General features: G+C 51.4%; 3 protein-coding genes across 6 annotated transcripts in view; 2 read left to right on the top strand and 1 right to left on the bottom strand.

Moving 5' to 3' along the window:
- The window catches only part of GANAB (glucosidase II alpha subunit), a 93,869-nt gene that overhangs the window by 15,335 nt on the left and 56,380 nt on the right, over window positions 1–22,154 (top strand). The gene's annotated exons all lie outside the window — the stretch shown is intronic.
- Window positions 1,284–22,115, top strand: BSCL2 (BSCL2 lipid droplet biogenesis associated, seipin). Of its 4 annotated transcripts, none has more exons than XM_058662906.1 (12): window positions 1,284–1,545; window positions 3,201–3,401; window positions 5,065–5,381; window positions 10,527–10,608; window positions 19,249–19,392; window positions 20,143–20,277; window positions 20,458–20,555; window positions 21,000–21,141; window positions 21,295–21,361; window positions 21,526–21,597; window positions 21,691–21,771; window positions 21,893–22,115. In XM_058662906.1, the coding sequence occupies exons 2-12, from the start codon at window positions 3,336–3,338 to the stop codon at window positions 22,021–22,023; spliced, it is 1,335 nt and encodes a 444-aa protein (XP_058518889.1). In that variant the 5' UTR covers window positions 1,284–1,545; window positions 3,201–3,335; the 3' UTR covers window positions 22,024–22,115. The 4 variants fall into 4 exon arrangements, with proteins under 4 accessions (XP_058518889.1, XP_058518887.1, XP_058518890.1 ...); XM_058662904.1 differs by having other exon boundaries at window positions 3,278–3,401; XM_058662905.1 differs by lacking the exon at window positions 1,284–1,545 and adding an exon at window positions 1,569–1,722 and having other exon boundaries at window positions 3,278–3,401.
- GNG3 (G protein subunit gamma 3) lies at window positions 1,729–2,571 on the bottom strand. Its single transcript, XM_004596763.2, has 2 exons — window positions 2,158–2,571; window positions 1,729–1,966 (listed from the first exon to the last, which is right to left on the bottom strand). The coding sequence occupies exons 1-2, from the start codon at window positions 2,254–2,256 to the stop codon at window positions 1,838–1,840; spliced, it is 228 nt and encodes a 75-aa protein (XP_004596820.1). The 5' UTR covers window positions 2,257–2,571; the 3' UTR covers window positions 1,729–1,837.

The raw sequence follows: 22,154 nt of genomic DNA on the forward strand, positions 1-22,154 counted from the left end.
TCCAGATGCTTGGTGCATGTTTTGTGTGATGAATTTAAAGAAAGCGGTTTTAGAAAACCATTCTTGGATTACTACTGCTGAGTGATCAGACGGGTTATGAAAATTACGCAGAAAAAATGAGCAGAGACCTGAAAACTTGGTATCAAGGGTATTAACGTTTATTGAGTCCTTCCGGCTTTGGATCAAGTCTGAGCTGATGTGGAAATTTTCCTTTATTTTGGAATTTGCCCAACACTGAAGCAGTAGGGAAAGAGAAAGATTCTCGGCTATGCCTCACTTCACGTTTGGCATGACTGGTACAATCCATTCCTTAGTTACCAGAGTGCTCTGCCAGGAGGCAGGCTTGGTACCTGGTGTTCCAGGCTTTGCTTAGCACCCAGAAGGGCAGGGCCCACTTGACCTGGTCACCTCAGCTTTATATTCAGGACCGTTGTTTAGGTTCAGAAATACAAAGCTACACTGGTTCCCCCTGGACCTTGGGAAGGCAACCTTCAGCTAGCTGCCTGCTGACAGCACCATTTGTTCCCGTCATGAGAAGGCAGGCCGCCCCAAACTGCTCCGTCACGATACCCACTAGCTGACCTGGGATTCCACCTTCCCTGCCATGGCCTCCCTCTGCCTGGACAATCGCCCTTGGGGTCAGATCTAGACTGGCAGTAACCTGGCTGGCTCCCCTGCGAAAAGATGCAGGCGGTGCTCGGCCAAATGGGGTGGAGTCGGCTTGAGAAGAAAAGGAAACAAGAAAAGCCTAACAATGCCAGGGCTACCAGCTCTTGCGAGAGCAGGAAGCTACAGAGGAACGACGCCCCAAGATGGACGATGCCGAACAGGAACCGGTCCCTGCCTCAGCGTCCCAGCGCCGGCTTCGCGGTGCTCTGTCGTCCACCCGCGGGCGTGAGGGGCGCAGGGCAGCCATTTTGAGACGAGACGCGCACGGAAGGAACCCTATCGGGAACGCTGGATGCCTGGGAGCCGCCATTTTAAGATGCGCTGTACGGCGGAACGCCGCGGGCGGGGGACGCCATGTTGGCGCCTCGTGTGGCAGATGCCATGTTTTCCGGGGCCGGCGTGGGCGCAGCCATCTTAGGCCTAAAACCCGCGCCTGTCGCGGTAACGAGCCCCGCCCCTCCCTCGGCTTGTAAAGGTTCCGGCGCCGTGCACCGCCCCGGTCCTGCCTCCCACCCACCCCCACAGGCCCGCAGGCTTCGGCCAGGCTGCCATTTCCCCGGCGTTCGCTACACGCGCACGCGGGCCTGTACGTGTGTGTGTGTGTGTGTGTGTGTGTGTGTGTGTGAACGCCCTCGGGAGGCTGCGAGCATCGGCTGTGACTTAAGTCTTACCGTGGGGGCGCTCTGGCGCCCGCCTGCCCGCTGGTCTCCGATGCCGGACAGTGTTCCACCTGCTTTGACTGGCCCTGTTCCCCGGCTATGGCACCGCTATTGACTGGTGGTCCTCGTTCCCCAAGAACGCTAACACGGGAGCTGTCCTCTGAGGCGCTGGAGGATTTTATTCTTCACATGGCTTTACCCTGCCAGTAAGCTCCAGGTGAGACAGAGAGCAAGCACCCGGCCCATCCCTCTCCCCATTGTCGGAGCAGGTCACAGAGGGACGCGGGCAGGACGCTGGCAGAGTGGGACAGGACCCTGCTGTGGGTGGAGCAGGGGGTGCCGGTCACGGGGTGCTTGGTGTCAGCCACCAGGGGCAGCGGAATGAGGTCGACAGGTGGGTAAGGGAGGGCCTTGTGCTTCAGATGTCCAGGGTGGGCCGGGGCTAGGGGTGCACTGCCAGGGGCCTCGGAGAGGGGAAGGTGAGGAGTCGGGAAGAGGAACAGGGCAGCTCAGAGCAGCGCACAGAAAAACTTCTTCTCCCGGAAGGGGTTCTCCGAAGTGGGCACGGGAGTGATGAGGGGGTCTTCACAGGCATGAGCGTCACAGTAAGTCATCAGGTCGGCGGCCGCTTTGGACACCTGGGAGGCAGCCAGAGGGTGGTTAGCCAGAAGCCTGGAGCCTGCGGCAGCCTCCCTCCCCATAGGTCTCCCTGGAGACCTCTCCCCACAGAGTCCTGGGGACACACTCCTCCCTGGGTCTCCATAACTTCAGGCAGGAAAGCATCCAGGGCCTGGCCCACTAATGCTAATGAGAGCCAGGTCCCACCCACCTTTATCCGGCACAAACTGGCCTCGATCTTAAGCTGCTCCACCATCTTGCGGGCTTGTCCAATACTCATGGTGCTATTCACAGGGGTGTCCCCTTTCATCCTGGAGCAGAGAGGGACAGCTCAGCACAGTCTCATCCAAAGGCTCTTCCACCCTCCCACCCTGTACCTGTGCCCCTATTGGCCTTACCATCCTCCTGTAGCCTGCCGGACCCATCCCTGTCTTCCTCAGTGAATAACTGTGCTCCCCAAATTCCCCTTTTGCCTGGGCCATGAAGCAGCGAACATTGCCCAGATGGTTTCAGGCTCCTCGCTCCTTTGAGCCGTGTGTGTTCGCAACTCCAAAACCCTCAACCTGGAAAAGCCCCACACTGATGAGGAGGGCACATCACCCCCCAGCGCTCCAACAGGAGGGGAAAAAAAAACAGCTTCTCTCTACTCACCTGCTATGACAGGCAGCAGCCCCGGGGCGTAGGGTGGAGGGGGGGCACCAAAACCTTCTGCCTCAGATGTGTGCCCCACCCTTCAAGGAGCTGCCGCTGGAAGGAGCTGACACAGAAGCCGCTAAGACTGAAGGCTGCTGGGGAGTTTTAGGCCAGGGGTCGAGAGGGGCGCTGGGCTCCGTTTCTGTGGCTCCAACACTGCCCAGATGGCTGGTACCTGAAGGATGAAGGATGCTGGAAGGAGCTGTTCAGAGCCTGGAGCATACCAATTGCCTGGCCAGTGGGGGAGCCGGGCTGCCACCCCGCATCCTCTGCGCACACCCCCCCCAACTGTTCCCGACTCACTGCATGCCCCTCCCCCATTGCAGGCATCCCCAGTCTGGGCTAGAGCGCTTCCCAAAGGAGCTGAAAGAGACAGACCCCACGTTCCCCCTCTTCCCAGTGGATGGTCTGGACCTGGGACAGCTCCTGCAGTCCCAGCTGGCTGCCAGGGACCCTGCTCATTTGGAAATCTGACATCAGCTGGGCAGTTGCGCCCCCCCTTCTTTTCCTCCCCCTACCCTGACACAGCACTTTGCCCCTGAGTCTCCATTTCTCTCCCAGGGACCCTCCATTCCCCATAGCCAGGAAAATGTGATGCACTACAGGTGATCAGCATAGCTCACCACTTGGTGTTCCAGCCACAAGTGACAGACCCAGGGCGGGCGGAGGAGTGTGAGCAAGCAGAGGCCCACAGGAATGGCTGACCAAAGAGGAGAGGCTGCAGGAAAAGCAGGTCAGACCAAAGGATCCAACAAAGAAGAGGTAAGGGGCTTTGTGGGGGGACAGTCAGGGGACATATTCTGGAAACAGGCTTCCTGGGGGGAGGTGTGAGCAAGGGTGGGGGTGGGGGATGCAGCCCGGACTGTGAGGTGAGTCTTGGTTTGAAGAAATGCCGACATTTTGAATAATCAGCTCTTTCACCCATGGTGTTGTGGACTGGCCTTTTCCCTGAAGGACTGACTGTCTAGTGACCAGAAAGGTACAAGATTGAAAATGCCAACTGTGTAGACCTGGTGTAGACAACGTGCCTCGGGCACCCTGAGGAAAGGGTATCCAGTAAGGGTCAGAGGAGGTGGATGGTGCATCCTGGAAACCTTTCCTTGCAGGCTTAGACGCCCACCGGTCCAGGGATGGCGGGGGACAAAAATCAGTGCCGGCTGGACACTCACTTGACTGTCTCTACCCTCCCAAGCCCCTTAAACTTGCAGCTTCGGCTTTGGGGCCTTAGTGGACACAGCTGAGTCAGAGCCTGCTGGGAGGAGGTGCCATTCCTGTGGTCTGGTACCAGGCTGCAGGGGAGGGACAGTGGAGAGCTCGAGGGGGTTGACCTCACTCAGTAGTGGCCACGCCTCATCCCCTAGATGAGGCCCCGCCTCCTCAGACTACAAGGGGCGGAGTTTCCCCGGGACCAGAAACCCTTTCCCACGGTTGCCTGGGTAGCATGGGAGGCTGGTGAGTCCACAGTGCTGCAGCTGGCGGCCAGCTGGTTTCCATGGAGGCACGGTTAGGTGGGCGCTCCTGGTGCCCGCCAAGCCGGAGTGCGCTGGAGGCAGTATGCAGGGCTGCCGGACACCCTGCCCAGTAGCGTGGGGACACGGCCTCGCAGGGAGCCAGCACGGCTCCCCAGAGAGGAGATACTGGGTTTTGCTACTGGTCTTAGGCTGCTGGCATTTTGCCCGCTTTGCGAGCTTGGGCAAGTTGCGCGTGCTCTCCGTGCAATGCCTGGCGGTGTGAGTTCCCGCGTCACCGTGTGTGTATGTGTATAAAGGCGCTTTGAAACAGTGCACAGCGCGCCTTCTCCACAGGCTGAATTTGTCATGAATACCCAAGTGTTTTGTTTGAGAAGCACCGGCCTTTGGAGTAAAGACATGTGAGGCAATGATTTGACTTTATTTTGCTGACTTTAACTCCACAAAGCCAGACCAGGAAGCTTTGTTTTTTTTTTTAAGACTTAATTGCTTTTTGGGCACAGCATGGTGGCCTAACGGCTGAAGTCCTTGCCTTGAACGCGCCTGGATCCCAAATGGTTGCCAGTTCTAATTCCGGCAGCCCTGCTTCCCATCCAGCTCCCTGCTTGTGCCCTGGGAAAGCAGCTGAGGATGGCCCAAAGCCGTGGGACCCTGCACCCGCATGGGAGACCTGGAGGAAGTTCCTGGCTGTTGGCTTTGGATCGGAACTTCCTCCAGGTCTCCCACGTGGATGCAGGGTCCCAGGGCTTGGGGCCATCCTCGATTGCTTTCCGAGGCCACAAGCAAGGACCTGAATGGAAAGTGAAGCAGCCGGTATTAGACCCGGTGCACATATGGGATCCTGGCACGTGCAAGGCGAGGACTTTAGCCACTAGGCTTCCACACTGGGCCCCCAGTACACTTTTTTGTCCCCCAGTTCTTTGAGGAGGAAAGCCATTCTTCCTGTCTCATTCCAGGAGCCTCCAGCTGCTTCATCTCATGGCCAGGGGTGGCGTCCATGTGGCAGAGCAGCCAAGAACTTGAGGCCTGAGCCTGGAACCAGACCCCCTGCCTTCACCGCCATGGCCAACGAGCCGTTGCTACCCGCCTTCCTGTGGGTCCAGGAGGTGGGCCATGTGCTGGCGGGCCGTGCCCGCAGGCTGCTACTACAATTTGGGGTACTCTTCTGCACCATCCTGCTCCTGCTCTGGGTGTCCGTGTTTCTCTACGGCTCCTTCTACTACTCCTACATGCCGACGGTCAGCCACCTCAGCCCTGTGCACTTCCACTACAGGTGAGGGGAGTCCCCAGGAGACAGCCACCGCAGGGGCCCTGGAAGGTGACCTGGTCAGCCACTTCCTTTCCCTACAAGGAACCCTGAGCCTGATGTTCTGGAGGGCGTAGCACCTCTCAGTGCCAGGCCAGAGCGCCTTGAGGCAGTGCAGCTCTGGGGTCCTGGGTTTACCCAGGCTGATGGAATGTAATTTAAAAACAGGCTCTTGTTTGAGGAGTGATTTTGTGTGGATTGGAATCAGACCTCTTTCCAGGCTACTGTTCACTTTTGCGCATCTCAGAATTGACGTGGCTTTCAGCAGAGGAGGTCCTGGGAAGGCAGCATGCCAAGCGGCCCCTGCCTTGAACATGCTGGACATGCATGGCCGCTTGGTTCCTTTCCACTGCCCAGATCTTCCCTCCTGTTGACAGTGGCCATGGGATGAACCAACAGATGAGAAGAGCGTTGTTGTCAGTGGCCTCCAGTCATCTTTTTCCCTTGCTCTCTGTGTTCGTGAACTGTAATTTCTAAGAGTTTCTTCAGCTTTTAGGAGGCACCTTGGGAAAGCTGTAGCCATCCCAGCCATAACAATGTGTGTGATATTCCCGGCAGGTGCTGCCATCTGGCCCTGAGTTGAGGGATTCTTTAGAAATACCTGCGCTGCAGCACTTAAGATGCTGCCCCTCACAGAGCTGGGGCAGCCCTCCTGCACTCTCCTCACAGAGCTGGGGCAGCTCCTGCACTCCCCTCACAGTGCTGGGGCAGCCCTCCTGCACTCTCCTCACAGTACTGGGGCAGCTCCTGCACTCCCCTCACAGTGCTGGGGCAGCTCCTGCACTCCCCTCACAGAGCTGGGGCAGCCCTCCTGCACTCCCCTCACAGTGCTGGGGCAGCCCTCCTGCACTCTCCTCACAGTACTGGGGCAGCTCCTGCACTCCCCTCACAGTGCTGGGGCAGCTCCTGCACTCCCCTCACAGAGCTGGGGCAGCCCTCCTGCACTCCCCGTTCCAGTTTCCTGCTAGTTCACTCTGTGACAGGCAGCAGGGGATGGATCAAGTACTGCGGTCTCTGCCAGGCACATGGGAGACCCAAATGGAGTTGGGGCTGCTGACCTGGGGCTGACCTGACCCTGGCTGTTGTGGGCTTTTGGGGGAAGGAGCCAGTAGATAGAAGATCTCCCCCTTTCCCCTAAACTCCACTTCCAAGTAAGATGAAAAGAAGTAAAAATGTTTAAAAACCATGTGGGAACTGGCCCTGTGCCCAGCAGATTGAACTGCCACCTGTAGTACTGGCCTCCCATATGGTCACTAACTCAAGTCCCAGCTGCTCCACTTCTGATTCAGCTCCCTGCTAATGACCTAGGAAAAGCAGCAGAAGGTGTCCCAAGGGCCCGGCGGCGTGGCCTAGCGGCTAAAGTCCTCGCCTTGAACACCCCAGGATCCCATACGGGCGCCAGTTCTAATCCTGGCAGCTCCACTTCCCATCCAGCTCCCTGCTTGTGGCCTGGGAAAGCAGTTGAGGACGGCCCAATGCACTGGGACCCTGCACCCGCGTGGGAGACCCGGAAGAGGTTCCTGGTTCCCAGCTTCGGATCGGCGCGCATCAGCCCGTTGTGGCTCACTTGGGGAGCAAATCATTGGACAGAAGATCTTCCTGTCTGTCTCTCCTTCTCTCTATATATCTGGCTGTAATAAAATGAATAAATCTTAAAAAAAAAAAAAAAAAAAGAAGGTGTCCCAAGTGTTTGGGCCCCTCCTACCCGTGTGGGAGACCTGGGTGAAGCTCCTGCCTCTGATCTGCCGCAGCATCAGCCATCTGGGAAGTGAGCCAGCAGATGGAAGATCTCTCTGTGTGTAACTCTTATTTTCAAGTAAATAACGAAAATTTTAAAATTTTTTATTTATTTCTATTGAAAAGGCATATATACGGAGAGGAAGAGAGATAGAGAGGAAGATCTTCCATCCGCTGATGCACTCCCCAAGTGGCTGCAACTGCCAGTGCTGAGCAAATCTGAAGTCCAAAACCAGGAGCTCCTCCGGGTCTCCCACGCGGGTGCAGGGTCCCAAGGCTTTGGGCCGTCCTCCACTGCTTTCCTAGGCCACAAGCAGGGAGCTGGATGGGAAGTGGAGCTGCCGGGATTACAACCGGCGCCCATATGGGATCCTGGGGCGTTCAAGGCGAAGACCTTAGCCGCTAGGCCATGCCGCCGGGCCCAAATAAGTAATTTTTTAACCAGATAAATAACAATAACAAAAAGTAGTCTGTGGATCCTTTCAGAAGTATTTTCTGAAACTTGGTCCCAGACAAGAACTACTTAAAAATAATCTGTGGGTGAGATCTTAGAATCTTTATCTTTATTAAGGGTCTCAAGTATTTTTAATTATTATTGGTTTATTTGAGGGACCAGTGCAGTAGCCAGCACTGGTATCCAGTATGGGCACTGGTTTGTGTCCCAGCTGTTCACCTCTGGTTCTGTGAATTTCTGCTGGTCAAATAAAAATACACTTCTAAAAATTTATTTATTTATTTGATGGAACTATGTCATAAAATGATAACAATAATAAAGTGAAAAAGAAAGTAATTATTTATTTGAAAGGCAAAGAGAGACCTCTCCTTGAGTGGTTTACTTCTCAAACGCCCACAGCAGCAAGACTGGGCCGGTCCAGGCTAAAGCCAGACACTGAGAACTCAGTGCAGGTCTTTGCTGTGACCAGAAGCCAGTCACTTGGGCTGTCACCTACAGTCACCCAGAGGGACTGCATTAGCAGGAAGGTAGAATTGGAAGTGGAACTGGGTCTCCAACTCAAGCACACCTGGGCATCTTCAGCAGGGTCCTGACTGCTGAACCGAATACCAGCCCTTCAAGTGAGTCTAAAGTCGGTACAGGGAGGAGCTTCGTTGGTGCAGTGGGTTAAGTTGCTTCTGTGGTGCCACCATTCCATGGGAGGGTTGGTTGGAGTCCCAGCTACTCTGCTTCCAGTTCAGCTTCCTATTGAATGTACCTAGGAAGGCAGCAGAAGGCCCAGGGGCCTAGACCTGTGCCCCAATTGTGAGAAACCAAGCTGGAGTTCCTGGCTCCTGGCTTTGACCTGGCTTAGTGTTTACAGCCATTTGGGGAGTGAACCAGCAGATGGAAGATATTTCTCTTGTTCCTCATTCCTCTCTGTTGCTCGCCCTTTCTTTCTTTCTTTCTTTCTTTCTTTCTTTCTTTCTTTCTTCCTTCCTTCCTTCCTTCCTTCCTTCCTTCCTTCCTTCCTTCTTTCCTTCCTTCCTTCCTTCTTTCAAAAACAAAGAAGATTTATTTATTTTTAGGGTCCTGTCCAGTACCCTAGAAACTAAAATCCTGGTCTTGCAGGTGCCAGGATCCCATGTGGGTGCCAGTTTGTGTCCTGGCTGCTCTACTTCCCATCCACCTCCCTGCTTGTGGCCTGGCAAAGCAGTCACAGATGGCCCAGAGCCTTGGCACCCCGTGAAAGACCTGGAGAGGAAGCTCCTGGCTCCAGGCTTAGGATTGGCTCAGCTCCAGCCGTTGCAGCCACTTAGGGAGTGAAGCAGGAGACGAAAGATCTTTCTGTCTGTCTTTCTCTCTGTAAATTTGCCCATTCCAATAAAAAATTAAGTTTTTAAAAAGAAAAAAAGTGAAATGACAAAAATCTTTTTTAAAAATAAAAGATTTATTTTTATTGAAAGGCAGATTTCACAGAGAGAAGGAGATACAGAGAGAAAGATCTTTTTTTCTGATGGTTCATTCCCCAAATAGAGTGGCCAAAGCTGAGCCTGTCTAAAGCCAGGAGTTTCCTCTGGGTCTCCCGTGTGAATTCCGATGGGCCACAAGCAGGGAGCTGGATGAGAAATGGAGCAGCCAGACCGTGAACTGGCCCCACATGGGATCCCAAAGCATGCAAGGCGAGGATTTTAGCCACTAGACCATCGTGCTGGGCCCTGTCACTCTTGCTTCACAGAAATATTTTATTTTTTTTAACATATTTTTATTGCATTTCATTTTTTTTTAATTAATTACATTACATTATGTGATATATTTTTTATGCACTGGGATTCCCCCCGCCCCTCCCCACACCCTCCCCCCCACGGAGGATTGCTCCACCTTGTTGCATTTCCATAATTCAAATTCAGTTGACATTCTTTCATTGGAGGTATTTACCAAGCATAAAGTCCAGCATCTTGTTGTCCTGGTAAGTTCAATGGTTTGTTGGTGAGACCATCTCTGGTCTGAAGGTAGAGCCGGCAGAGTATCATCCCAATCAACTAAAAACCCCAACATAATATTTCCAACCATTTACAACATTGTGACATTAATTGACATGGTATTGATTAACTAATATGTTAATAAGAAAATGCAGGTTCTCAACCACAGTCTGTGACTTCTTCATAGACATTTCAATTTTGGTTTATATTCAGTCGTGTTCTATACACCTTAAAATGGCTATAGATTGCTATTCAGCTATCTCATGCCTGTTTTAATTTTAGCCTTTAGCAGTTTATAGCATTGAAGCACGTTTTCGCTGAACCTGGCTGTTTTTCAGGTGGTCTAACTCTATAATTCTAACAGGATATATGTCAGCTGTTTAGGTGAGCATGTTTAGGAGGGGTGTGCAGAGAAATCTTCCATACCCCAGTGAGGAGTAACTAATCTTTGTGTCCCACCCAGTGAGTTATAAGTGCTTCTCCGCTGGCCGTTTCCTGTCTGTTTCTAAGCTTTCCTTGTTGTTCTGTCTATCCTAGTTTTGTTTGTTTATTTGTTTGTTTTGAGGGGTTTCTGGAGCGATCCTGATGGTTATTACGAGAGGGGGTGGGGACCCAAAATTGGAAGCAGGCAAGGACCAGAGAAAGCTCCTCTCCCTAGTCCCGAAGGAAGTTTACTGTTCTTCTGTTCACAGAAATATTTTAAACGAAACAAAAACTAAAGTAAGAAACCAGGTTCCCATCTAAGAATGTCTGCTCCAATTAAAGGAAATACATTTATGTAACTGTACGGGAAGCAATGGATCGGCTTTGTATTCTGAATCTGCTGGCTGCCCTTGTCCCCATTGCCTCTCTGTGCTGAGGGAAGAGGGGGACGGAGGGAGCCCTGGGGCCAACAGGTGTGCACATGGTGGATCAGACAGGCCCCATACCTCACCACAGTCATTCTTCCTTGTCACTTAGGACCGACTGCGACTCCTCTTCCCCCTCACTGTGCTCCTTCCCCGTGGCCAATGTCTCACTGGCAAAGAGTGGACGTGATCGGGTGAGTGTGGGTGCCGGAGAAAGGGTCTGTTAGTGCTTTGATGACTCAAATAGCAAGTCGTAAGGAAAGTGTAGAGATTGAGGAGTGGTGTCTAAGAGGAAGCCTGTGAAGGAAAGGGAGATTAGGAAGAAAGTGAAGTCTAAGTACAGTGTGTCACGTGCCGCAGATACTACAAAGAGTCTCATTGCCGGCACACCAGCCGAGATACGACCTGTTTCAGCTATTGTATTGGAATAGGATGGCAGCCTCTGAGGATTGTAAACTTTGTTTTGTGAAATCACGAAATAGTTGACAAATACGTGTGACCTGTCATTCCAAAGGGTACTAGGCCAGAGGATTGGCCAGAAGCTGGTATGACCCCAGCAAACCTGGAAACCCTGACAAGTGCAAATGGAGACTTGACCTTCCTGATTAGACAAGTTGGTGGCAGCTGTGATAGGGGTAGGATCTCAACATTTAGAAAAAGCTTTTTGATTGTCAATAATGTGATCAGATACAATCAGTGGTGAAACTAAGAATTAAAATCCATTGAAAATTATTTTTTTAAGTGGTAATTGAGACGAAGCTGGCTTTGAAATAGCACTGTAAAAGGAACATGAGGGGTCCCGACGCAATAGCGTAGTGGTTAAGGCCCTCGCCTTGCACGCACCAGGATCCCATGTGGTTGTCGGTTCTGGTCCCTGCAGCCCTGGTTCCCATCTAGCTCCCTGCTTGTGGCCTGGGAAAGCAGTCGAGAACGGCCCACGGCCTTGGGACCCTGCACCCGCATGTGAGACCCAGAAGAGCTCCTGGCTCCTGGCTTAAGATTGGCACAGCACTGGCCGTTGCAGTCACTTGGGGAGTGAACCATCGGACGGAGGATCTTCCTCTCTATCTCTCTCCTCTCTGTATATCCACCTTTCCAATAAAAATAAATAAATATTAAAAAAAAAAAAAGAGCATGAGGGCCCAGCGTAGTAGCCTAGTAGCTAAATCCTCGCCTTGCATGCACCAAGATCGCATATGGGCATTGGTTCATGTCCCAGCTGCTCCACTTCCCATCCAGCTTCCTGCTTGTGGCCTGGGAAAGTAGTCAAGGATGGCCCAAACCCTTGGAACCCTGCACCCGCGTGGGAAACCTGGAAGAAGTTCCTGGCTTCAGATCGCATCACCTCTGTCTGTTGCAACCACATGGGGAGTGAAACAGTAGATGGAAGACCTTTCTCTCTGTGTCTCCTCTCCGTAAAATATGCATTTCCAATTAAAAAAAAAATATTTTAGCAAAAGGAAGAACATGAGCTATGGCATCTAGGGTTCCCTGGGGCCAAGGAGTGTGACTTGTAGCATCTAGGGTCCCCTGGGGCTGTTAGCACACTGGCCTCCCCATGACAGTGCAAGTAGCTTGGGAGACTTGTGTCCTGTGACCTCTTCCAGTTGAATCACCTTGTTTTCAGACACTGTCAGGAAAACTGTCACCTGGTCTAGCTGTGTCCCACCCAGGGGGTTGTCCAGACTAGTCAGGGAGACGTTGAGCGTCGCAGAAGGAGCAGCAGCTGTGCTGCTCAGGAAAGGAGACAGGGCTGGACAGCGTGTACTGTGGAGGCAGACTCAGGTCACCCTTCAAGTGGAGGTTCGAGGCGAGGCAAGCCCCAAGGCCTCCGCCCGGAACGATGCCTGCAAGTGTGTGGCTGCCCGGTGCGCAGGTCCTAGCGCGGACACAGGCAGCCTAGAAGCTTCACGGCAGGTGAGCCTGGGGCACGAGCGCGGAGGGAAAAGATGGAGGTTGAGAAGAAATCTGCCTCTTGTTTGCGATGATTAGAAGAGGCTGAACATTGTGTTCGTGGCAGGTAGACAGTTTTTTAATGAAATACTGTATCCACTCTATGGGGAAAGCATTACTAGAGGCAGAAGATGTGGCTTTGGCTCTCAAGGAGCTCACCAGATTAATATCAAACAAACAAAACCTAAAAACTGCGATAGGTGCTGTGGTACAGTCGTCTAAACCACCACTTGCAGTGCCAGCATCCCGTATACGAGTGTCTGTCTGAGTTCCCACTTTGTGCTAGTGCACCTGGGAAGGCAGCGGATGGTGGCCCAAGAACTTGGGCCCCTGCCACCCAGGTGGGAGACCAGGGTGGAGCTCTTGGCTCCTGGCTCCAGCCTCGTCCAGGCTGTCACGACCATTTGGGGAGTGAATAAGCATAGGGAAAATCCTGCCACCGTGTCTTTCAAGTGAATAGATCTTTAAAACAGAGCAAAACAAGGACACCTTTGCATTGCATGTGTTTGCCTGCGAAGTAAGCAGTGAAGTGCAACAGTGCAGAGCATGGAGGCAGAGCTGCCGGGAGAGCATGTGAAGAGGCGGGTCTGTGTAGTCTGGACTGTTGGGAGGCTGCGGCATTGAGGGAGAGCTGGCAAGGGAGGGGAGACTCCTGCCACCAGCGGACAGACAGGATGAAGGCAGACGTACACCCGCAGGTTCTGCGGTTAGATTCTGTGGATCACCATGAAGGACATGATAGAAACTTCCCATGTTAAACTACCAGGTTTTTTTTTTTTAAAGATTTATTTATTTTATTACAAAGTCAGATATACAGAGAGGAAGAGAGAGAGGAAGATCTTGCATCTGATGATTCACTCCCCAAGTGACCGCAACGGCTGGAGCTGTGCCGATCCGAAGCCGGGAACCAGGAACCTCTTCCGGGTCTCCCACGTGGGTGCAGGGTCCCAAGGCATTGGGCCGTCCTCAACTGCTTTCCCAGGCCACAGGCAGGGAGCTGGATGGGAAGTGGAGCTGCTGGGATTACAACCAGCGCCCATATGGGACCCCGGGGCTTTCAAGGCGAGGACTTTATCTGCTAGGCCACGCCGCCGGGCCCTAAACTACCAGGTTTTTAAAACAATAGCGGCATTATTAAGAATTACTTCATATTCTCCTTATAGGCTGTATAGTTCAGATGCTGCTAATACATTAATAGTTGTACAGCCATCTCCACAATCAGTTCTGGAATATTTTCACCACCACGGGAAGAAAGAAACCCTGTGCCCGGTAGGCAGCAAGCAAGCGCTGTCACTCCCTTCACGCAGCAGCGAGGCTGACCTTCTTGAACATTTCAGAGGGGTCATGGGGCACCTCGTGTGGAATCTTCTGGCCTCCACAAAGGACAGGGAATCTCAGAATCGGTTTTCCCCTCAGGAAATAGTTCAGATTGAAAGCATTAACCTCTGTGTTTGTGTGCGTGAAACCATGTGTGCAATATCTACATCATGGATAGACGTGTGTATGCACACACACACATATCTACATCGTGGATAGACGTGTGTATGTACACACACACACATATCTACATCGTGGATAGACGTGTACACAAACACATATCTACATCATGGATAGACGTGTGTATGTACACACACATATCTACATCATGGATAGACGTGTGTATGTACACACACACATATCTACATCGTGGATAGACGTGTGTATGTACACACACACACATATCTACATCGTGGATAGACGTGTGTATGTACACACACATATCTACATCGTGGATAGACGTGTGTATGTACACACACACATATCTACATCGTGGATAGACGTGTGTATGTACACACACATATCTACATCGTGGATAGACGTGTGTATGTACACACACATATCTACATCGTGGATAGACGTGTGTATGTACACACACACATATCTACATCGTGGATAGACGTGTGTATGTACACACACACATATCTACATCGTGGATAGACGTGTGTATGTACACACACACATATCTACATCGTGGATAGACGTGTGTATGTACACACACACATATCTACATCGTGGATACACGTGTGTATGTACACACACACACATATCTACATCGTGGATAGACGTGTGTATGTACACACACACATATCTACATCGTGGATAGACGTGTGTATGTACACACACACATATCTACATCGTGGATAGACGTGTGTATGTACACACACACACATATCTACATCGTGGATAGACGTGTGTATGTACACACACACATATCTACATCGTGGATAGACGTGTGTATGTACACACACACACATATCTACATCGTGGATCGACGTGTGTATGTACACACACACATATCTACATCGTGGATAGACGTGTGTATCTACACACACACATCTACATCATGGATAGACGTGTGTATGTACACACACACATATCTACATCGTGGATAGACGTGTGTATGTACACACACACACATATCTACATCGTGGATAGACGTGTGTATGTACACACACACATATCTACATCGTGGATAGACGTGTGTATGTACACACACACACATATCTACATCGTGGATAGACGTGTGTATGTACACACACATATCTACATCGTGGATAGACGTGTGTATGTACACACACATATCTACATCGTGGATAGACGTGTGTATGTACACACACACATATCTACATCGTGGATAGACGTGTGTATGTACACACACACATATCTACATCGTGGATAGACGTGTGTATGTACACACACACATATCTACATCGTGGATAGATGTGTGTATGTACACACACACACATATCTACATCGTGGATAGACGTGTGTATGTACACACACACATATCTACATCGTGGATAGACGTGTGTATGTACACACACACATATCTACATCGTGGATAGACGTGTGTATGTACACACACACACATATCTACATCGTGGATAGACGTGTGTATGTACACACACACATATCTACATCGTGGATAGACGTGTGTATGTACACACACACACATATCTACATCGTGGATAGACGTGTGTATGTACACACACACATATCTACATCGTGGATAGACGTGTGTATGTACACACACATATCTACATCGTGGATAGACGTGTGTATGTACACACACACATATCTACATCGTGGATACACGTGTGTATGTACACACACACACATATCTACATCGTGGATAGACGTGTGTATGCACACACACACACATATCTACATCGTGGATAGACGTGTGTATGCACACACACACATATCTACATCGTGGATAGACGTGTGTATGCACACACACACACATATCTACATCGTGGATAGACGTGTGTATGTACACACACACATATCTACATCATGGATAGACGTGTACACACACACACATATCTACATCGTGGATAGACGTGTGTATGCACACACACACATATCTACATCGTGGATAGACGTGTGTATGTACACACACACATATCTACATCGTGGATAGACGTGTGTATGTACACACACACACATATCTACATCGTGGATAGACGTGTGTATGTACACACACACATATCTACATCGTGGATAGACGTGTGTATGTACACACACACACATATCTACATCGTGGATAGACGTGTGTATGCACACACACATATCTACATCGTGGATAGACGTGTGTATGTACACACACACACATATCTACATCGTGGATAAACGTGTGTATGTACACACACATATCTACATCGTGGATAGACGTGTGTATGTACACACACACATATCTACATCGTGGATAGACGTGTGTATGTACACACACACACATATCTACATCGTGGATAGACGTGTGTATGCACACACACACATATCTACATCGTGGATAGACGTGTGTATGTACACACACATATCTACATCGTGGATAGACGTGTGTATGTACACACACACATATCTACATCGTGGATAGACGTGTGTATGTACACACACACACATATCTACATCGTGGATAGACGTGTGTATGTACACACACACACATATCTACATCGTGGATAGACGTGTGTATGTACACACACACACATATCTACATCGTGGATAGACGTGTGTATGTACACACACACATATCTACATCGTGGATAGACGTGTGTATGTACACACACACATATCTACATCGTGGATAGACGTGTGTATGTACACACACACACATATCTACATCGTGGATAGACGTGTGTATGTACACACACACATATCTACATCGTGGATAGACGTGTGTATGCACACACACATATCTACATCGTGGATAGACGTGTTTTTGTACACACACACATATCTACATCATGGATAGACGTGTGTATGCACACACACATATCTACATCGTGGATAGACGTGTGTATGCACACACACATATCTACATCGTGGATAGACGTGTGTATGTACACACACACATATCTACATCGTGGATACACGTGTGTATGTACACACACACATATCTACATCGTGGATAGACGTGTGTATGTACACACACACATATCTACATCGTGGATAGACGTGTGTATGTACACACACACACATATCTACATCGTGGATAGATGTGTGTATGTACACACACACACATATCTACATCGTGGATAGACGTGTGTATGTACACACACACATATCTACATCGTGGATAGACGTGTGTATGTACACACACACATATCTACATCGTGGATAGACGTGTGTATGTACACACACACACATATCTACATCGTGGATAGACGTGTGTATGTACACACACACATATCTACATCGTGGATAGACGTGTGTATGTACACACACACACATATCTACATCGTGGATAGACGTGTGTATGTACACACACATATCTACATCGTGGATAGACGTGTGTATGTACACACACACATATCTACATCGTGGATAGACGTGTGTATGCACACACACACATATCTACATCGTGGATAGACGTGTGTATGTACACACACACACATATCTACATCGTGGATAGAAGTGTGTATGTACACACACATATCTACATCGTGGATAGACGTGTGTATGTACACACACACACATATCTACATCGTGGATAGAAGTGTGTATGTACACACACATATCTACATCGTGGATAGACGTGTGTATGTACACACACACACATATCTACATCGTGGATAGACGTGTGTATGTACACACACACATATCTACATCGTGGATAGACGTGTTTATGTACACACACATATCTACATCGTGGATAGACGTGTGTATGTACACACACACATATCTACATCGTGGATAGACGTGTGTATGCACACACACACATATCTACATCGTGGATAGACGTGTGTATGTGCACACACACACATATCTACATCGTGGATAGACGTGTGTACGTACACACACACACATATCTACATCGTGGATAGACGTGTGTACGTACACACACACATATCTACATCGTGGATAGACGTGTGTATGTACACACACACACATATCTACATCGTGGATAGACGTGTTTATGTACACACACATATCTACATCGTGGATAGACGTGTGTATGTACACACACACATATCTACATCGTGGATAGACGTGTGTATGTACACACACACACATATCTACATCGTGGATAGACGTGTGTATGTACACACACATATCTACATCGTGGATAGACGTGTGTATGTACACACACATATCTACATCGTGGATAGACGTGTGTATGTACACACACACACATATCTACGTCGTGGATAGACGTGTGTATGTACACACACACACACATCTACATCGTGGATAGACGTGTGTATGTACACACACACACATATCTACATCGTGGATAGACGTGTGTACGTACACACACACATATCTACATCGTGGATAGACGTGTGTATGTACACACACACACATATCTACATCGTGGATAGACGTGTGTATGCACACACACACATATCTACATCGTGGATAGACGTGTGTATGCACACACACACACATATCTACATCGTGGATAGACGTGTGTATGTACACACACACATATCTACATCGTGGATAGACGTGTTTATGTACACACACACACATATCTACATCGTGGATAGACGTGTGTACACACACACACATATCTACATCGTGGATAGACGTGTGTATGTACATACACACATATCTACATCGTGGATAGACGTGTTTATGTACACACACACACATATCTAGCCACGCATTTCAACCTTTGCCTTAGTGATGACCACTCAAACTGTGGTCAGCCGGAACTGTGTTTCAGCTTTATTTTCCTGCCCATTCCCTCTTGAGTTTAAAAGCGTTGCCCCACCCCTGCCATTCTCATATACCACGCTGCAGGGGGTCATGCTGTCACACAAGACTCATTCAGTGAAAGGATTAGAAGTCAGGAGTGGTCAGGGAAGACTAGGGGACATGTGTGGGGGCAATTGTTGGCGTCATAAGGTGCATCCCAGCGAGGATTCCTCAGCTGTGAGTTTCGGGGTTCTACCCACAGAACCAAGATACAGACACAGGATGACATAAGGTGATCTGGAACCAGGACGATTCTGCGAGAACTGGCTAGGGAGACGATGAGCACTGTCTGCGCTTGTTTAATTAATAATGTAAGCAAGGGCAGGCTGGGCCCAGGGGGACGGCCTCGCTGGCACACAGGCCCAAGTCACAGATGGCCCAGTTGGCAAGATGCAGTTCACTTCTGGAAAAGAAATGGCGCCCAGCCTGTCTTAGAGCGGTGCAGCAAGGCTGGGGAACCAAGGGGGTCCTAAAGGCCAGCCACCGTTAGGGGGCAGCACCTTCTTTGGCACGGCACATGGAGAGGCTAACCAGGGGAGTGGAGCAGAGCGCGTTAGGGCTGAGAGAGAAGTGGGACAGGAAAAGGAAAAGGGTCTTTTGTTTGTTTTGTTTCAAAAAATGCCGGGGGCTACCTGGGACAGGTGCTGATGTACGGACAGCCGTACCGTGTGACCTTGGAGTTGGAGCTGCCAGAGTCACCTGTGAATCAAGATTTGGGCATGTTCCTGGTCACCGTGTCCTGCTACACCAGGGGCGGCCGAGTCATCTCCACTTCCTCGCGCTCCGTAAGTATCCACGGCCCATCTGGGAAGGTGTGGGAAATGACAGCAGAGCAGAAAATCCGGGTGGAGCTTCTGGGGGCAATGCTCCTTGACTCTGAGGTCAGAGACCCAGCAGGAGAAGGGACAAGGAATGAACTCAACAAACCTCTGACATTTGCCAACCTCCCACAGTGACTGGGGAGCACAGCTGACTTGGGGTTCAAGTACAGAGAGTGGGGCTGTGCTCAGAAGACCTGCGCTTGTAACCTCAAAAGCATGACAGCTGCAGGACAAGTGACCTCATTAGACAGAAAATGCTAGTTACTAGCTCATGGCAAGACTAGTTTGGATTCAGTGAGGAAAAGAAAGTTCTTACCAGCACATAGTTCAGGCAGTGTCTGATTCCATTCTTAGATGAACTGTCAATAGAACCATGGAAGGCATCTCTGACTGTGTGGCAGGGGAAATTCAGACAGTGCCTTGGCTCTCCAGTGCCTTCCTTGCAAGGAGATAAGAGACAAAGTTGGGCTCACCTGGGAGGTTTCATGAAAGGGGGAGTGTGGAGGGCACTCTGTGTTAGAGTGGGGAAGTGTGATTGTCCAGGGGTTACAGTTGGGATGCTTGAGTCAAGGTTCAGGTGGAGGAGAAGTCAGGTGAGAGAACAGGGGGCTTGGGGAGAAGGCCATCTCTATAGATGTCTGGGGGTGGACGAGAGGTGAGTGAGGCCCGGGGAGTTGGGGACACCTGTGCCACTCTCCCCTCCCGGCCCACCAGGTGATGTTGCATTATCGCTCCGAGCTGCTCCAGATGCTGGACACGCTGGTCTTCTCCAGCCTCCTGCTGTTTGGCTTTGCCGAACAGAAGCAGCTGCTAGAGGTGGAGCTGTACGCCGACTACAGAGAGAACTCGGTACGTGAGCTGAAGGGCGACAGTGGGGAGTTGGGAAGGGGGCACAGCCCTCCTACCTGGGAGCCTCAGGGTTCAATCAGGACAGCGGAGAGGCCGTGAGCAGGTGGCAGATCGGGCTGGGGCAAGCGACAGTGGGAGAATCCCAGAGTGAGCACTGCTCCCACCCCTGCCCCCCTGCAGTACGTGCCGACCACCGGCGCTGTCATCGAGATCCACAGCAAACGCATCCAGCTGTACGGCGCCTACCTCCGCATCCACGCCCATTTCACTGGGCTCAGGTGAGGAGCCGCTGGAGGGGAGGAGGAGAGCACTGTCCTTGAGTGAAGACTGCCCCGAGCAGAGGTGGGGTTCAAGCCCCAGCTCCAAGGTAACAAGCAGAGGTGACAGGCTCCCAGAGCAGTCATGCCTAGGGCGTGCAGAGGCCAGAGGCTGTGTGTCCTGTCAGCTACACAGGGAGCCAGAACCCTGGCTAGGAACTCCCGTCACGAAATGTTTGCTCAGCAGGAGCTGGGGGAACTCGAGCTGTGGGGCCTGCAACCCAGGGGATGCTGAGCCTTTGTCAGGGCTGCAGCAGCATCTGGCAGTGGGAGCTGGGGAGACAGTGGCCAAGGTGACCTTGAGTTAAGCTCACTTGAACTGCCCTGGAGGTTGTTGCTGGGGATGAGCGAGCTGGCGCTCTCTGGTCACTGTTGCCCCTTCCCCGTGCTTGCTTCCTGCCACAGGTACTTGCTGTATAACTTTCCGATGACCTGCGCCTTTGTGGGGGTTGCCAGCAACTTCACCTTTCTCAGCGTCATCGTGCTCTTCAGCTACATGCAGTGGGTGTGGGGCGGCATCTGGCCCCGACACCGCCTCTCCTTGCAGGTCACTAGGGACGCCGGCCCCTTGCTCTCAGCCCTTGGTGGTGTTCCCATATGGGTGGTTGAGAGGATGGGGGAGGTTGGTGGGGAGGGCTTGAGGTCCTGATCAGGTGGTGAGGGAAGTCAGCCCCTCGTTGCTCACCCTTGTCCTCCACAGGTTAACGTCCGAAAAAGGGATGGTTCCCAAAAGGAAGTCCAGCAGCGGGTCTGTGCGCATCTGACAGGTAAAAGCGTAGGGTGCCCGAGGTGGATGGGGCTGGGCGAGGGGCAGTGCCTACGTTATCCAGTAAGATACCCATGGCATCCAGATGTGGAGCCAAGGATTGAAGGAAAGGCTGGCCCTGCTGTTTGGCCCAGCCCCCTGGTCTAGCCTGTCTTCCACCTGCAGGGCCCGGAGGCCAAGAGGAGTCCGCCCCACTGTCGGATGTGACAGAGGAGGGCGAGGACCCCTCTGGGACAGGTACGGTGCAGCAGCCCTAGTCCCCACCCCTGAGGACTCCTCAGCTCCAGCCTTCAGCCTCCCACATGACCCCTTTTCCCCTTCTGGCCGTAGAGGGCCAGCTGTCCGAGGAAGAGAAAGCAGAGCCACCTCCGGTGAATGGAGAGGAGGAGCTGGAGCCCGAGGCCAGCGACGGTGAGGGCAGCCCCACGGCAGAGCCCGGGGCGGGGCCGGTGGAGGTGGACAGATGGGCCAGACCCCCGGGCAGCCTCGTGAAATCCCCCATGGGATCGTGTTCCCCTCTCTGCTGGCCCAGGTTCAGGGTCCTGGGAAGATGCGGCTCTGCTGACCGAGGCCAACCTGCCTGCCCCTGCCCCGGAGACCCTGGGCAGCTCCGAAGCCTTGGGGGGCACCCTGCGCCAGCGCCCCACCTGCTCCAGTTCCTAGAAAGGAGGGCAGATGCCTCACATTCCAGCACCTTCCCACCTGAGCACCGCCCCCTGGTTCTCTCCCGGAATAAACTATTTTATGCCAGCTGCTTCCCTGACTCTTAGAAGTGGATTCGATGCCACTTGATC

The sequence above is a fragment of the Ochotona princeps genome, chromosome 4 (genome assembly GCF_030435755.1).
Source record: "Ochotona princeps isolate mOchPri1 chromosome 4, mOchPri1.hap1, whole genome shotgun sequence".
In the NCBI taxonomy this organism is placed as follows: domain Eukaryota; kingdom Metazoa; phylum Chordata; class Mammalia; order Lagomorpha; family Ochotonidae; genus Ochotona; species Ochotona princeps.

Coding starts and splice junctions, on each gene's coding strand:
- GNG3 (XM_004596763.2), bottom strand. CDS start 2,256: ATGAAAGGGGACACCCCTGTGAATAGCACCATGAGTATTGGACAAGCC. Junction 1,967..2,157: donor CCAGTTTGTGCCGGATAAAG/GTGGGTGGGACC, acceptor GCTGCCTCCCAG/GTGTCCAAAGCGGCCGCCGA.
- BSCL2 (XM_058662906.1), top strand. CDS start 3,336: ATGGCTGACCAAAGAGGAGAGGCTGCAGGAAAAGCAGGTCAGACCAAA. Junction 3,402..5,064: donor AAGGATCCAACAAAGAAGAG/GTAAGGGGCTTT, acceptor GTCTCATTCCAG/GAGCCTCCAGCTGCTTCATC. Junction 21,362..21,525: donor GGTCTGTGCGCATCTGACAG/GTAAAAGCGTAG, acceptor TTCCACCTGCAG/GGCCCGGAGGCCAAGAGGAG.